The sequence below is a fragment of the Taudactylus pleione genome, unplaced genomic scaffold (genome assembly GCF_031769625.1).
Source record: "Taudactylus pleione unplaced genomic scaffold, aTauple2 ptg000302l, whole genome shotgun sequence".
NCBI lineage: Eukaryota > Metazoa > Chordata > Amphibia > Anura > Myobatrachidae > Taudactylus > Taudactylus pleione.
The window spans coordinates 8935363-8953725 of record NW_028284703.1 but is presented as its reverse complement, the minus strand read 5'-3'; the positions used below and the strand labels follow the sequence as shown (position 1 = coordinate 8953725).

Genomic DNA, 18363 nt, shown 5'->3' with positions numbered 1-18363 from the left:
GGAATGATTGTCCCTGCATAGTTAAACTGTTATATTAGTTCTAGACATGAGGGAAAACTGATGTCGGTCTTCGGTTCGACATAGTTACAGAGAAAAGGGACTGTATAAGCTCTCTCGACTTCATAGCATCAAACAATTGTTGGATCACTGCTCCCAACGTCCATAAGAAGCCACAGCATTTTATTAGGACTAAAGTTGGAGAGTGCAAGCTGGCTTCAGCTGGGGTAAAGGCTCCAAATTGGACCAGGCGCTTTTAGCAATGGAAGCTAGAAATGTTTTCTTTCAGATTATTTTTGTTTCACTCCGACATGTCAGCAGAATTTTCAAGGATTTCCACACATGCCTCAAATATGGAGCTCCATGACAACCAGATTCTATTTTACAAACATTAGGCTGGAGGACCAGAAGCCGATTTATAGGAAAGGTCTTATTTTATAAGCTCTCATGACTTCAGATGTAAACCAATTGTTATTTTGAAAGTTTATTTCCAGCTGCACAGAAGCAAAAGTGACAAGCAGCTGGCTCCATTCCCCCACAGCTCGCAGGTTATGTTGGAATAATGGAGTTATCACATATGGAAAACCTTGCGTTGGTTCCAAGATGAATGAAGTTTACCAGTTGTAGTCTACTAAAGTATTAAATTGCTTTTGAAATTGAAATAAAAAAAGTGTCCGGACCAAATCACGACAGTCGGGAGGCCGGCGCCTAGAATGCTGGCACCAGAATCCCGACACCCGTCATAATCCTGACCGCCGGCATTGCAACGTTATGTACTGGGGTTAGGCACTATGGGGGTGGTTAGGTTTAGGGTGTGGGGAGGGGAAGGGGGAGGTTAGGTTTAGGCACCAGGGAGGGAGGGTTAGGGAAAGTGTCAGTATCCTAACCCTGTCAGGATCCCGGCATCAGGATTCTGACCGCCGACATCCCAAGCGCCAACATCCCGTGCCCAACCCAAGTGGAAGTTCCCTGTACTGATCTAACCAAATATTAAGGACATTTCTAGAATGTCCTTGTATTCGGACTTTATCTAGTGTCTATCATGTTGCAAGGCTCGCCAATTATGTGCATCGATTGTTTGCCATTATTTATCTATAATACCTTTCTCTGCTTCCATAGCTCTACTGTAAATCTTATGTGTGTGACATTGTTGCGGGTGGTGCGTGACGTTATATGGGATGTGGAAAGGTCCTAAAATCAGGCAGAGCTGGAAGAGATATCGCAGACACAGCTCGCTTAGGGTGTATAGCCTCAACAGAGGCATAAAATAAAACTATGTCTAGCATAAACATTGTTCGGTACAAGTCACAAATAAACACATACAATGTTTAAGATCAGTGTTCTATGAAAAGAAGTGGTAGTGCCTTACAGTACTGTATCTAGGGGTCGGAGAACCCCTGGCAAAGTGTAGTTCCTGACTAATTACAACTTCTACTAAGCAGCGCTGAATCATCATGATGTATCTCACGCTGCACCTCTGGGCCACAAGATCATGGAGGCTCACACCCAGGCGTTCTGGCCCAAAGGCAAAGCTGAAGTAACTTGCAAAGATCCTTCCTTGGTGTCAAGGCAGCCATGCCCCCCCACCCCAGGACTTAAAATTTTGGGATGGCTGTGTCGGACAGTGCCCCCTACCATTGCCTGTCGCCCCTGGTGAGTGCCGCCTTGGCCAACCTCAATGCTCCTTTTGTGTAGAAACGTTGCAGCCTTCCAGCTTCAGTATAATTTCGAAGCTGCAGTTTCTGTAAGCCGCCACTTGCCGGCGGGTGGAAGGTGAACATTTAAAACGTCTTTCGCAGTTAGTGTGAAGCCCGCTGTTTTATGCTGAGCACAGGCCAGGCAAACCAGTCTCTCATAGCCAAATGATTCCAATTCGGCTGTACGTATGGATGGCTCACACGGAGGTCTTTTAGTTTGGTCTGACGGGTAACCGTGGACGTAAGTCAACAGCAGCTGTCTACTGACCAGAGATACAGCCATGCCAGATAATGAACCATTCATTTCCATAACATCATTCTGGGGTATTGAACTCATTTTGAGGGGGCCACAAAACCAGCGATATTCGACTGATTTGCCAAAAGTATGTAATACACATATATTCTAGTTACACGCAAGTGAATTCTATGTGAACACACAGTTACAGTACCACGGACATGGTTCCCTACGTTGGTGGACATTAAGTAGAAAAGCACAAGAGATGTACTATACCAACAGGACATCTGCAACTTGCTTGCCTTTTAGTTCTATACTGTATGCCTATGGGCAGATATCGCTTTACCTGTTATACAAGGTAAGATCTAAAAACCTGTATCCATCATTTATGCTAAACGTTCAGCGCACACTTCTCATCTGAGCTCCTCATTCTTATTTCTTTAGGCTTTTTTTTTTTAAATATATTTACCACGCTTTCCAAACTTAAGATGTCACTAATACCTCAAACAGACAAAAGCTTAGCTGTATATAAAAGTTCCTGTACACCAGTAGTACATTTTGTTAGTCTAACTGTTTTGATAGACATTACGCACATGAAGTATACCATAACAAACAAGCCCATCATAGAAACGATTAAGAATCAAAGGAACGATATAACGCTCATAAACATACATGTAACTTTCCGCAGGGAATAGCCTGTTACTCAGGTCCTGCAAAAACAATTATTTACTGTCTAAGTATCCACATCCTGCCTCGGGGACAATTACATCCGCCATGCGAGACGCAGGTCTACACAGAGGCAGGGGGGAGAGTTGATGAGGTGATTTGTGCACCGGGAGAAAACCTGGCTCTAACTCTTGACCAATTCCTCATTTTCATCCAACTGTGGTAGGAGACAAAGAGGGGGGGGGTGGTAATCGGAAGAATTAGCAGCAGACAGGCTCCTGCAATGCTACTTAGGTTATTCAGAGCCTGCTTCTGGGGCACCAGTGTGAAATAGCTGTCGTGGAATACTTCCAAACACAAAGATCAGGGTACGGTTGCAGAATAGTGCGATACAACTATAGACACAACGAAAAAACAGGAACAGGAAAGAAAAAAAAAACCTCTGTGCTCCCCAGAGTTAAATTAACTCTGGGGAGCACAAAAAGTAAATTTCTGTAGAAACGTTAGAGTTACTCCAGAATAACACATTACTATAAGCTCAGTTTGTTTCTACATCCCAGTAAATGTATCATATCATTTTGCCTTCACTGATTTTCAAGTGCTAGTTAATAATTAGATCGCGGAACAACTTCAGTTTTCTTCCTTAAAGGCCGATAGGGAAGGAAGAACACGATCAGACCATCGGGAGAGGTGTATGGCACAAATGTGCTTTAGGCCCGTATTCAATTAGCCGCAAAAAGTCTCCGACTTTTCACCTATTGTACTTTCTGCCGCATTAGCCAGTTTGGGATGCGAATTTGCGGCATGCGCGTCACCGCGTTTTGCCCTATTCAATTACAGAACAGGAGAAAACGCAAATGAGCGAATGCATAGCAGGCGGAAAGTACTGAATACATTGGGGGAATCAAAATAAGACGCACTGACACTGGAAATCATTACAGATGTGTACTATTAACCCTAATAAACATACTTTGTGTGCTTAAGTTGTGCTTTCTAGAAGCATATTTGTAAAAGTGGTGAAAAATGATAGAAAACAGTATTTTTAAGGTGAAAAATAGTCCAGTCAAATTTGGGGTACTTGAAAATGGGTGCTACCGTATTTTTGTGTCTCTAAAGTGCACTGTTAAAAAAAACCTTGAAAAATCCACCTGCTGCGTGCACCTGCAATCCTAAATACACCTGACCCATCCATACAGCCCCCCCAAGAAACCTATTTAGCTACTTTTTATCCTTGTCTTCCCACTTTTTTTTTCATTTTCGCCCCAAAAATGACCTGTCTTTTTTGGGGTGTTCTGAGGTAATTTTTTTTTTTATATTTTTTTTGCTGATTTGTCCTTTGAGGGGTGTCCAAAGGGTTCTGAATCAATTCCCCACATTTGCACCCCAAAATAGAGATTTTGTACTTTTTTTTCCCGCCTGCCATTCATTGGAGAAACTTTTCCGCCTGTTTCAGTGCATTGAGTTTCCGCTTGGGCGAAAACGTGCTAGAATTGAACTTGGATATAGAACTTTTTCGCAGATTATGGCTTTTCGTGTCTAATTGAATCCGGCCCTTAGGGAGAGTTGTAGAAGACCTTCTAATGAGGGCTAGTGGAGAAGTGTCCCATAGCAACCAATCAGATTGTAGTTATCATTTATCACCTACATTCTATAAAATGATAGCTAGCAGCTGATTGGTTGTTATGAGCAACGTCTCCATTTGTCCTCTTTAAAAGGTTTGATACATATCCACCATAGTCTTCCAAGATGGCCCTAAAGATATTCTAATTTCATAGCCCCTGCAGTTACTGGTGACAGATTCCCCCTTGAGATTCAAAGGCTTGGTCGCAAATGCTTTTGCATTCCCCATCACAACACTATTATCTCTTATACCACACCCCTCCCAAACCCAGCAGGGACCATTATTAAATGCTGCATACTTACCATGGCATTCCCCATCACAACACTATTATCTGCTCAAAAATATATCCATCTGATTTAACATATATTAGTCCATTTACCCATCATTCATACTGTATTTACCTGTGGTCTACCAACATCTGCAAAGCTACATACTACTTGGGCTTCAGGATTCTGGATTCTGGGTAACACAGCATGCTTGAAGCTGAACCCTAATAGCTTTTCAGCTCAACTTCATAGTTAAAGAAATAGATTAGGGCTAAAAAACAAACAAAAAAAAAATAATTGTCGACCATTTTCATGTCGAACTTTTGACCCTGTCGACCTTTTGTACCTGTCGAACTTTTTACATGTCTAACTTTAATGTGTCTGACTTTTGTTTGTGTCTAACTTTTTTCCCTGTCTAACTATTGACTGTCTAACATCTGGTGTCTATCTAGACATTGTCTAATGAATTACTGTCTATCTCTTATACCACACCCCTCCCAAACCCAGCAGGGACCATTATTAAATGCTGCATACTTACCAATGACATGGGCTCCATGGCCTCCTGCTTGATAGGAACTGGATCAAACATCAGCATCTTTACATCAATCCCAAAATGTGTATTCTTGTCTGAAACGATAATAAGGATAAGAATTTATTTTCACAATGCTCTGGTGTTATACGGTTATTCAGTAATTATTGACGGTCGCAGTTTGCAGTACAAACAATCTCAATGAAACAGTAAGAAAGATTATGGATATTCCTAAGCAGCCAGTGAAGAATTAGCAACATTATGCTCATAGTCTTCCTCTGTAGTAGGAGAAGTTGCTTCTGTGTAGACCATTTAGATGGTAGCCAGCCAGTGCTTTAACCACTGGGTGTCCAGGGCGTGACAAGCCAAGATTAAGATAGAATACCCCAAACAGGAAAAGTGTTTCATCAGTGTTTCAGTTGACAGTGTAAAGCGTTGTTACTATGTTATTGTTATTGCAAAATAAATAAAAAAATAAAATAACAAAGAACAGTAAATCATGAGTTTGATAGTGGATTGATTTTGTTTCTGTAAAAACAAAACAAAAAAAATTATATATTTTTAAAGGTCTTTAAAAATTTGCAACTAAATGGAAAAAAGTGTTACAGCGAGAAGAATTGGCAGTGTAACATGCAGTTTTCCAGGAGAAATGAGAACACTGGGTTCTGTACACGGTGACATCACTGACATAAGATACATTACTACCCCGCCATGTCACTGCTCACTTTCAGTAGATAAAGACTGTGAGCTATCCCTCCCTGCTTCTGAGTGCCACTGACACGTTGAGCCTGGTGAGTGACAATGGCATAAGCCCAGGGTAAGAACGGCTTGTTGGTAGCGAAGAGTCCACTGTATCCCACGCTGTGCAGTAAGCAATTGCCATGCTCCCAAAAAGCAAATAAAAGTTATAGTACATTAACAGTATAACTGCAGAAAATATATATTTATAACAAATTGAAGTAGTGAGTCTAAACAGTTTGTGATGGGTTGATAACTTCTGTATGCCTGGTAACTAGGAGAAAGGATAAGACAACAATTTCTCAACCACCAAACTATTATTAATATAGATCTTCTTTAAGGAGGTATGTTTATAGAACGGCAGCATGTTCTACATAGGTGTTTAGATAGATGAAGACTTGCAGGAACAGACTTAGGGGACAATTTATTGTGGTCTGCATTTTTGCAATGTCAATTAGAACCTGTTGTCATGGCTAATTACATTAACAGATTAACATGTAACATGGCTATTTATCACTTGAATTATGTCAGCACAGTGTATCCAATACAAGGCTGTCCAGGCAAACACTTTCCCCATTAAAAGCTCCTTTTACCACTTGTTTTTGGCAGTAGTGAAGTAGATGCTTGCGTGGGGTATGCACGGCCATTGGGAAGTACAGCCGAAAGATCCCGCACTAGGGAAACTGTTACCTGTAGGCTACAGTGACTGCCACCAAGCTACCTTCCGGTGCTTGCTAAATTGCGCAAAGACTGAACAAAAATGGTGACAACAATATCCTTGGTAACTTAGCTAAATGCAGGAGAACTCTCTTGTATCTCCTGCATTCAAGTTTTGGCAAATAACATGCTTTTCATGGGAATAGCATTAATATATAGGCCAATAAAAGTTGATTTAGCTAAACATTATTTCACAACAGGATTCTCAGATGATCATACCTACAATTGGCCAGTAGGTGGCATCCATTTAATGTTCTATGCCAGACAACACTTTTGTTTTGCCAAAATTAATAAATAAACATAAAAAAACAAAGTTAAAATCTGCTCTATTGAAATAAATGCTTGTGAAATTAAGGCTATCCTAATGCTAACGTTATATACATACTGTATGTATATATAAATATAAAATCACAGTGTACACACACGTTTATATATATTTTAAATATGGGAGCAGTGGCGGCTCCTTCCTGTATCCTCCTGGGGGTTAGCTGCTCTCTGTGTGGGATCATGGTCCAAGGGAAGCCCACGGCCCATCTGCATGTGAAATGCTACGTTACAGGGTCACAGCTACCGACACTATAACGTAGCATTTCACATGCAGATACACCCGCACTGGCACACAGAATATAGACATGCTGCATATCATTTTAATCAGCATAAGCTACTTGTGCATCCTATTTGCATCGCTTTGCAAACAAGACATTTTAAAGGGAAAAGGTCTTACGAAAAGACGCTCTGCGCTAAGAGTTGGGCCATGGCATAACGTGACTAGAAGGGCTGTTTAACACACAAGGAGGCTCAGGCGTTACGTGTAATGCCACTTGTAGCACATGGAGGGTAAATGTATGTGGACACATCTGTATATACAGTTATCCGTTAGCACACTTATATATGGGCGTACTTCAACACAATTTTACTTTCTAGAGTTTTTTATCGCAAGATTCCAGGTTAGTGTCTCATAACATTTTACCAGATGTATTGTAAAAACAACAAATAATGAAACAGTCGTTTCAAAGAAAGAAAAAGCTTGGACGCCACTATGCTGGCAGATGAGTCCGGTTCTGTAGCCGCCATGTTGGCCTTAAAGTCCTAGAGAGGACAATCCTGTTTCTGCACTCTGAGAATAGGTGGTTTGTAGCAGGTCTGAGGAAATAAAATAAATAAAATACACGTAGTTTTTCTTCCTGATCTAGCACAGAAGTTTACATTTCCTCATTACGGATTACGACGAACTTGCTGGCCGAGGTCATCCAAAAGGAGTGTGTTTGTTTTGTTGCCTACATACACTCTTGTGCTTCTGCGGAGTATCAAGTACTTCTGCTCTTGCACAATAATCTATGCTGATGTACAGAAACCTCATACTTACTAACTCTCCCTGATTGTCAGGGAGACTCCCTGAAATAGTAGCAATCTCCCTGATTGCGCCTCACTTCTTATGTAGCTGCTATATATTTGGACTAAAAATAATAATAATCAGAGATATATACATTAAAATGGTATAATCAGTGCTATTTCCCTGCATTGGTTATAAGGCACAATTATCCCCAAGGCTGTTTACATTTTTCTTTTGGACACATATTCTACACCTATATTCTGTGTGCGAGTGTGGGTGTATCTGCATGCAAAATGCTACGTTGCAGTGTCAGCAGCTGTGACAGTGTAACGTAGCATTTAGCATGCAGATATACCCACACTCGCACACAGAATATAGGCATGCCGCATATCATTTTAATCAGCAGATTTGCCGTGCGAATAAGACACATATGAAGGTAAAAAGTCGCACAAAAAGATGCTCGGCGCTACAGAGTCACTCCACAGCATGGCGCGACCAGAAGGGGTGTTTAACACGCAAGGAGGCTAGATGTATGAGGTAACATCTGTATTTCTATAAAACTAGAACAGGAAATTAGGTGTATTATATAAAATATCCAGCTCCATTTCATTGCATTTCAACCACGGTCAATATAGGTGACTACTAGCATTTATGATGTGGATTACTTTTGGCTGCTAAAATTTTCATAACATTTTGTATTTGATAAAAAAAAAAAAAGTGCATCGATCGCATTGTGGTCATGTGACAAAGGGCCTTATTCAGCACGGATCGCAACTGCGATCACAATAGCGATTACGTATGAAGTCTCACTGCGAAGATATGGTAATGATTGTGATCACAATGCCATACGCAGCCTAACAGAAGGCTGCCTCCTTTACCTTACACACCTCCGTAATACTTAGCAAGACTGCGAAACCATTGGTAATATGGAGTACCATTGCAGCCTCACGCACACTTGCACAAGGTCTGACCTTGCTAACCTCATGGCACGCAGTGCAAGCTGAAGCTGTGTATGGCATCGCAGTGACTAATTTATGCACGCCCCTGTAACGGCGTTCAAACTTACTGGCACGCCTGCGTTTCGCCACAGCCCCCATCACCCACAGTACTACCTGTCAATCTTTCTGTGATGGGTCACGTAGTTACTGCAATCATTATCCCGATCGCAGTGGAATCTTCACGCGCTGCGATGCATATGCATGCGCACAACGCAACAATCGGCCGATTGTGCGTGTAATCGCAGTTGCGAACGCTGCTGAATCAGGCCCAAAGTCATGGTGAGGCCAATAATATGCCTTTATTCAGGGCCAACTCATAAAAAGGTGACCGGAGGACCTAGACATAACAAAATAGGCCCCCAGCACACAAAATAAACACATCAGAGAGACTGTAGTGTAGTCTGGTGGAAGCAGTTAGTTAGTAGCTGTCTCTATGTATGAATGAAACAGATGACCATCAATCTGACACTAAAGGTGCCCACACACACAGCGATGTGTTCTCAGTCCCACGATGTGCATGATTTCCCCTGAACGCTCCCCAGGCAGCTCCCGGCAGTCGTGGTCACAATTTGGAGTAAAAAATGGCCAATCTGACAGAAGATCTATCGTGCATCCAGTGCATTGTGTCCCAGATTGGCAAATCTGCCCTACAGCACGGCAGATTTGAAGATGCGAGGTACGACGAGTTGGGACGCGCATCGCCATCGTGATCATGAGTGGAAATTCTCGATTTGGCCATATTTTACACGATTTGTCCTCAGGATTCGTCGAAATCGGCCAAATTAGGTAAAAAAAAAATCGCTATGTGTGTGGGCAGCTTTATGAGCAAACATTGGGTCCGATTTAGGTATGTAAGCAATGCCGATATTTGTACAGCTGAGCGATTATCGTCCGACTGCGCACACGGATGCACTGTGCACGTGGCAAGGTACTGTGGCAATGCCGTTCGCAGTGGGGATTTATTTGCAAACCATGACATTCAGGGACCATTTGGGGGTGGTTACGGGGAGTGGCAGCAAAAACTAATTCGTAACGCAACTGTTTTAGGGCGTGTCTCAGTCTACAACTGTGATACCGTACACAGGGCCTGATTCGGCAAGAGTCGCTATTGCAAACACGTATGCAGACGGACGTTATTGCGTACTGTTCATGCACGAATGTTTCACGGTGATCGCATTGCGATCCAATGACCACGCAGAGCAATCGCAGAGTGATTGACAGGCAGAGAGCATTTGGGGGTGGTGACGGGGGGGGGGGTTTGTCGGAGACGCAGGCATGGCAGTGCATTTGAACGCCATTGCAGAGGCATGCATAAATTAGCCACTATGACATACGCAGCGAGCACAGGAAACTTATCAATTTATAAGCGAGATTGACCAGCCGTGATTGTGCGAGAGGCTCCGATGTACTTCGATGTTTTGGATGGATTGCAAGGTATTATGGATGTGCAAGAGGGGAAGTGGGCATCTACCTGTTGTCCGTGCGAGTGCTTGGCGGTTGCATATGTGTACGCAATTGCTTTGATTTGCGATGGTCCCCAGTGGTCTCCATACATATCCCAGCATCCGCTACATTCGCATATTTTCGCACAGCAGCTACGATTGCATTAGCGTACATATCTGAATCAGGCCCTCGGTCAGCTCCAGATCTACTATAGTATGGGCAAGTCATAGGAGCCTCTTGGTAACAAGATAATTTGTGCCGCACTGAAGGTCTGATTCGGGAGGATGCATTCGAGTTAGTGATATTGCTGACAAACTGAACATCTCAGTGGGTACTGTGCACAACACCGTTCATGAGCAACTGGGGTACAGGAAAAAGTGTTACGCTGGGACCTGAAGCAACTCATAGGAGGTTTACAATATCAATAGGATGGGATTCTCTCTCGTGCACTTGACGTGGTACCATGAGGAGGGAGTGCAGTTCCTACAGCGTATTGTTACAGGCAATGAAACGTGGGTGCATCGGGTTGGGTGTGATATCTCGGCGGCTGAATGGTTTATATACAGATGCCGGAAGCCCAACTGTTGAAAATCCCGACTACGGCTGGAAAGTACCCTAACCCTCACCCCCCCCCCAACCCTCCCTTGGTGGTGCCTAACCCTAACCTCCCCCCCGACGTGCCTAATCCTAACCCCCCCTTCCCCGCAGCCTAACCCTCCCGGGTTGGTGCCTAACCCTACCCCCCCTCACCGCAGCCTAACCCTAAACCTCCCGGGGGAGAGGTTAACCCTAATCTCCCCCCCAGGGTTGCCTAAACCGCCGACGCCGGTATCTTCATCCTTCATGGCGACATCGGGATCTTCGTCCTGTTGGAGAATACTCTGTCAAGATATTAGCGGCCGGCATCCCGTCCAGCGGCATCCTGACTACATCCCGGGTGCGTCATGTGACACCAGAGACGAAGCAAGCATCCATGACATGGAAACACGCATCCTCCCCATCTTCAAAGAAATTCAAAACAATTCCATCTGCAAAGAAGGTCATGGTGACCAGGGCCGGCTCCAGGGTTCTGAGCACCCTGTGCTGGCTCTTGAGAGCGCCCTAACTTCGCGGGCGACCAAATTTGGGGGTGTGGCCTAATTACCATAGGCCACACCCCGTGTGACGTTATTTGGAGGCGTGCCTGCATGGCACACCTCCAAATAATGTCAGGCTGGGGGTAAAGCCCAGCACTCCGTCACTGGCTGGGCTTCTCCCAGCTCTCTTCCGTCAGTGAATGGTTGCCGCGCGCATGCGCGCCGGCATCCATTCACTCTCTGAGGGTCCCCAGCTTCCTGTTTTGACCACCCGCGGGCCACTTCGGCCCGCGGGTGGAACAGTGGGACAGTACTGTGAAATCGGGATGCTAGGGAGGGGTGCCACCCTCAACGGGTGGTGCCCCTGTGCGGCCGCACTGGTCGAACACCCCTAGAGCCGGCCTTGATGGTGACCATGTTTTGGGACCACAAGGGTGTGCTTCTTGTCGATTTTCTCACAAAAGAGATATTGCGAATGCTGTCAGCTATTTTTACACATTGAGCCTATTGCGGAGGACAATTAGTCGAAAACGATCTGGGTTGTTGCAGACAGGCGTTGTATTACAGGCCACATCCAGCCACACGTGTGAGTTGTTCCGGCACTACCAATGGAAGGTACTGGACCATCCTCAATACAGCCCTGACCACCTGACATCCGAGTGATTTCTATCTCTTTGGACCACTGAAGAAGCACCTGGTGGAAGGTGATTCACAACCGATGGTGAAGTTCAGCAAGCCGCCATGTCCTGTCTTCAGGCATCTTCTACGCTGGCATAGATGCCTTGGTGTACTGTTGGAACAAATGCTCAGACAAGTATGGGCCTATGTGGAAAAATAATCTGTACCAAGGCCATACTACTGATTATACGTATATGTACGAGTCGAATATATTTACACAATGCGAGGTCTTGTTACCTTATTTATTGAACCACCCTTGTATATTGTTTTGTGTTGCAGAAGAAATGATCTTAAATAGAAAAAAACAAGCTAACATTATATCACTGATCTGTATTGTAAGTGCGGTTTATGATACAGACAGGAGCACACTGTTAAACCACCAGAGTGCAGAGTGAGGCAGCCTTGTGTGTAATAGTCTGGGAATTCTGAATTTAAAGAGAGATGTTCTAGATATTTAAGAGAGAACAGGAGCAGCTAGAACCAAAGATGGCAACTATAGAAGCATAAAAGGCTGGTAAAAGGGCAATGATCATGATTTCCTTAAGTAATCCATATGACCTTTAAACGGATTTACATAGAGGTCTTCTCAGCTGCTGCATTCCTGGGATCAAGCGGTCCATGTTGTTGCAGTGATAGGGTTCTATTACTTGCCGTCTACAATAAATCTTTTTACACTGTCTACTTCCCCCTGTGCAGGGAGACTGGGCTGTGATTTCTCTGGCTAACTGTTCTTGCTACTGTTGATAACTGAGATGGTGAAAGGTCGAATGACATCACGGCATGTTTTAATTCATGGATCCCTGGATGCCCTTTCATGGTTTGAAGCACTAGGGTGTTGTTATAAAGACCTAGCTGCACAAGAAAAAACACCTCTACAGTCTTAAAACATTACGCACGGGGAGGGATTTCTAGCCAGTAATAACTATGGCAAAGAAAGAAAAATCTAGACAGGATTTAAAGGAGAAGTGGGTTACTGTGAGTGTAACCGGCATCCAGATTAGCCATTTATATATTTACATAGCTGAGAGTATCGACTTTAAGATGACAGAACAGCCTAAGCAAGCCTCGAGCTGTGATTTCAATAGACAATCTGGCCTTTTTAGACTGGACTGGCCAAATTGCAGTGGCTAGGAGACAAAAAAAAAAAAGGCCTCAGATCCTAAAAAAAAGAAACATTTGAGTTGTTATTTTTCAGATGTATATCAGAAGGGACAGTGGAACGATAGCGTTATCTGACTTCTGTAACGGTAGGGCCTGGTATGATCTGGCAATTCGGGCCAAAGGAAGATTGGCAAGAGCTGTCATAATTTGCTCTACGTGTATATGACCCCAAATCTGCATGTGAACCCGCAGCTTGCCGGTCGGACGGAGCGGTCAGAGAGAAGGGAGTAGGGCCAGTTATTCTGGTAGAAGTCTAGTACAATCAGCCAGCCAATCAGCTCCCAACTGTCATGTCACAGGCTGTGGGGTCTATTTACTAAGCAGTGTTAGGAGACAGAGTGAAAAGTGATAAAGGTGCCAGCCAATCAGCTCCCAACTGTCATTTTTCCAACACAGCCTGTGAGATGACAGTTGAGAGCTGATCGGCTGGCACCTTATCACTCTATCTCATAACACTGCTTAGTAACTAGACCCCTGTGTTTGAAAAATGACAGTTGGGAGCTGATTGGCTGGTCATTGATCACTCCCCAGTTTATCACTTTCCAGAGCTTAGTACATCTGGCCCATAGCTGTTAGGCAGCTAGTAAAAAGCAAACATTTTGGGCGGAATTCAATTGTTTACGCGGTCCGGATCTCCCGTCTAAAGTGACAGGAGATCGCGGGCCGCTATTCAATTGCTTCCGTTTTTCGCGCTGATCGCACCCCAAGTGGTCGGGTTTAGCAGCGTAAAGCAGCTACCCGACCAAAGTGCTGGGCGCGACCGCAAAAAGTGATGTTTGTCACTTTTCGCACATTTCAGCTCGCACCCCGCTGGGGCTGCGAGCTGATATGGAGCGCTGGCAGCTGATCGCGCCCGACAGGAGCAACAATTGAATAGCTCCGTCGGGCGCGAATGGGGGTAGAAACAATTGAATTCCGCCCAAAGAGCATATGATATTATGCCACTACATGGCAACAGTGCCCAGCATCCACCGCTGTCCCTCATGGGTGAATCCCTTATGCAAAACTGATTCGGTCTCTTTACAGAGAATTATCTATGAAATGATTTGCATTACCCCCCACTTTCTTCTAGTTGAGTACAATTACAGATGACACATGTGCAGAAGAGGTTTGCAATCACAGGCAGTATAGCATATATAGCTCCAGCACACAGGCATGTGCTACACACACACCGGCTCAGAGATTTCAATGACAGAAGTAACTATGGCCACACAGCCAGCAATACAGAAATATGTGTGGCCCCAAAACAAGCGCACCGCCTGGGACTAATACAATGTAAAAGCCGGACGTTCCAAGTATGACCAGCTGTGTGTATAGGCAAACTGGAAATGCCGCACTCAGGCAGTGTAACAGGATTGGACCTGCTTAATATAAAGCCAATCTGTTCAGTAACAGGGTATCACTGAAGCATTACTGTAAGTAGCGGCTGGCATGGCATGCTGGGACATGTAGTTGAATAAAAGCTGCCCGATTGTAACTTTGTTCCATGGGAGTGTATAGGCAGATATTACAATTAAGCGAGAAGCATATCAGCTCCCACATATGCGTAAAAGCATATACTGATGATAGAATTAATATGTAAAGTAACATACAGCACAAATAGACTCTGCTCAGACACAGCTATGTCCTTCCCCCATGTACTGTAGGTTGTGCATCATGAGGGATAAACACTCCCGGCGAACATGAGCAATAAGAGAACCGTACATAAAATCTAATAACACATCTGTGTTTGCAATCAGTGCCTTCTGTATAGGACATTGAAAATATCCTTCATTCATGCTATTTCGTTTCTTTCTCCACCATACACACTGAACACTTCTGCTGGGGGTAGGGAGGAGGGGGGTTGCCAGATGTTGGTGTGCGGGGGCTGTGGGACTGTCTGGTTCAGAGCACAGACCTTGGAGATCAACAATGAGAAAGGAAGAAGGGGGAGAGAACCAACACGATCCATGCTCTGACCTTTTCACTGCACTTCCTATGATGTGCTGTAGACATATTGGGGCTTAGCCACCTCAGAGCAAGGCCTGTAAATCATTACATTACAAAAGCACTGCAGGCACCGCGGGTGCTGGAGGGTGTAAAGGCTGGCTCTGAACTCCGCAGAAAAAGGAGCCAAGCTTAACACTTTCATAAAATAGTTTGTAAACCATGACAGCATTGAGAATGTCTGTCATATACGGAATCATATAGTGTAGCCAGGAACAACCTAGTGTGCCATCGGCCATTCTAGTCTCTAGCAGGCTCCGTGCAGGGTTTAATTCAGGACGTTTAGGGTACATAGGTGCAAATTGCTTCTCCTGTAGCCTCTCGGGTGCCACATTAAGATAAATAATTACCTTATTAGCCAACAGTTGTAATGGCAGCATGAAATATGTCCAATCCTGGGGGTATATTTACTGAAGTTAGAGAGTTTTTAGAAATGGAGTGGTTGCCCATAGCAACCAATCAGATTCTACTTAACATTTAATTAGCACCTTCTAGGAGAGAATAGCTAGAATCTGACTGGTTGCTATGGGTAACATCTCCATTTCTAAAAACTCTCACTTTAGTAAATATTCCCCCTGGTGTCATGTAAGGCAGGGTCAGGGAAACATGGAACTTCATTTGAAGTTAAACTACAACTCCCATCGTGATGTGCCAGGTTAATACTACTCCCAGTACACATTTACTAAGCTTGGCACTGCCACAGTTGATATTAAACCACAACTCCTATTACTACTTAGCAGCCAAGATATGACATCTCATAATATCAAAATAAATTCACCTGGATAGCTTGGGCCACTCGTGATGGGGCTCTTCCTCCTCTACAGCTTTTCCTAGTTTTCCTATAACCCCCTCTCACCCAGGTGACTTATTACCCTCACACATAGCCTGCTCCTTACTTCCTTGCTACCTACCTAAACTACATACCAACACCCCCCCCCCTTACATCTCTAACATTAAATGGAAATACACTTTAATGACCCCACCACCGATACACAACCCGACTACAGACATTGTAAATATCTCCTTATTGTATACTTAACTGGTGATGCAAAATAATAATTAAAATAAAGGTAACTGAAGTTGTATTAAGTTTTACAGGGAGGAGTGGAAGCCAAATTGTGGGCTGAAACAATATTCCGCCTCCCAATGCATTAGGAACAACCGCTGTCAGTGAGGCATGAGGCACACAGCTCTGCATGTTGCAGTGATTTTATTAGTAACTAGTGAATGAGTAGGTTGCACATATTTGCCTGCTTCTCATATCTCACTCATGTAAGCTGCAGAGTGGAGGTATGAAGAGAGGTAGACTGGGCATGATGACATAAATTACATCAGACAGGCAGTGCGAGGCAGATGGCTCTAAATTCATCACTCTGCCTGGTCCCCCTCCGCAGTTAAGAGCCTTTCTGGGACAATTACCAGCGCCCTCAGGAGTCGGGTAAGTTTTTGTGACTCGATGCAACTTGTGTTAACAAATCTAAGACTATGGTTGTGTTGTAATCAATCAAAAAGTGCTGATATTATTAAGAGAGCATAAATCAATATTCTCTTTAGTAGTGTACAAACATTATTGTCAATGAACATCCTCATGTGAGAAGGTGGCAATTATATATCTGACAAACTTGTCCCTGCAGACTTATATACAGTAGTAGTTGCTACTTACTAAACATCCCGTGACCCATGACACTAGGTCAGTGCCATTACTCAGGGAGTGCACATTGATCTGGGCAGTTTGTGGGACTGTACTTGTTGATCGCATCAGGGAAGGGGAGATCTGTCTCTGCTGCTGGAAGTAGGCCACTGGCTAGCAAGGATAGCTACCGCTGTAAGGTCAAAGACACCTGATAATGTTGATGATGAATTATAAATTAGTCGTTTTTAGGACAATTTTTTTTTTAGATCATAAAAAAAAAAATGGAAATAAAAAGTGAAGTTAGATATATATATATTTAGAACCACATAATAAAATCTCACTACACGAGGCCCGAAAAAAAAAAAATGATTATAAACCTCTATGGCACTTGCCACCCTACTCGTGGTGTGGCCACATGAATTGGAGAGCTGTGCGAGCCTGTTGTTCTGCAAGGTCAGACAACATTACTACGTGCCGGGATAAACGACGGGCAATGCACATGTTGCCAAACACCTTGGGCAATTGAGTTTAGTGGCAGGGCCCCCCCACAAGTTACATGCCATTGGACACCCACAAACCTCATTCTGGCCCTGTGTGTCTTCATGTGGTCGCACTTTATCATTATCATCATCTTTTCTCTATAAACACACCACAAGAGTTCCATAATGCTGAACATAGAGGATGGAACGTACAAACTAGCAGTCTTCCAGCACAATCTTATTTTTACTTTCTTTGTAACCGTCTGCTGCCAGAGTAAACAGGACACACAGATATAGATTCAATTCACACCCACTGGTATTGTCAGAAGAGAAATGTCCTAAGGAGAGGGCAAGGATTAAAACATGAAAACTCAACTTTTCAACGATACATGGCAGAATTCTGCAGAGTCAGGGGTCTAGTTATCAAGCAGTGAAAAGCGTGGAGAAGTGGACCAGTGGAGAAGTTGCCCATAGCAACCAATCAGCTCCTACCTATTATTTTATAGACTGTACTTGATAAATGCTACTGCAAAGCTGCTTGGTTGCTATGGGCAACTTCTCCACACTTTTCACTGCTTGATAAATAAACCCCTAAGGGCATTAGATACTTTTATGATATGAATGATCATCTGGGTAACTGTACATTAACATCACTCTCATCACTTGTGAATTAAGGATGAAGCTACTCTCTCAGCAGCCAGTGGCCTCAAGCTGTATTCCCATTTGACAGAGTAGCTGAGCAAAACAGCATAAGATTGAATGGTCTATTTGCTAAGCCTTGGATTGAGATAAAGTGAATGGACATAAAGTCCCAACCAACCAGCTCCTAACTGCCATGTCACAGGCTGTGTTTGAAAAATGACACTTACGAGCTGATCGGTTGCGACTATCACTGTTCACTTTATCTCCATCCAAGGCTTAGTAAATAGACCAGTTTGTTACAATAGGGCGCTGACAGCTTCTTCTTATTTTTGTCATGGCGACGGATACACATATAATTTACAATCATCATTAGGCGCTTTTATTTTTTTTATCAACCACAATGAGTTTTAAAACACTTTTACTATGCCAATGTGAAACAAGAGGTAGACAGCCTGGGGCGCTCTATCT

The 18363-nt window shown here is 43.7% G+C and overlaps 1 protein-coding gene across 1 annotated transcript in view; it reads right to left on the bottom strand.

Annotated features, from left to right (window-relative positions):
- KLF3 (KLF transcription factor 3) overlaps window positions 1-18363 on the bottom strand; it is a 63318-nt gene that overhangs the window by 21962 nt on the left and 22993 nt on the right. Inside the window, exon 2 of the mRNA XM_088482978.1 lies at window positions 5021-5109. Coding sequence (XP_088339104.1) covers window positions 5021-5077 — 57 coding nt within the window. The 5' untranslated portion in view covers window positions 5078-5109. The remainder of the gene's footprint in view (window positions 1-5020; window positions 5110-18363) is intronic.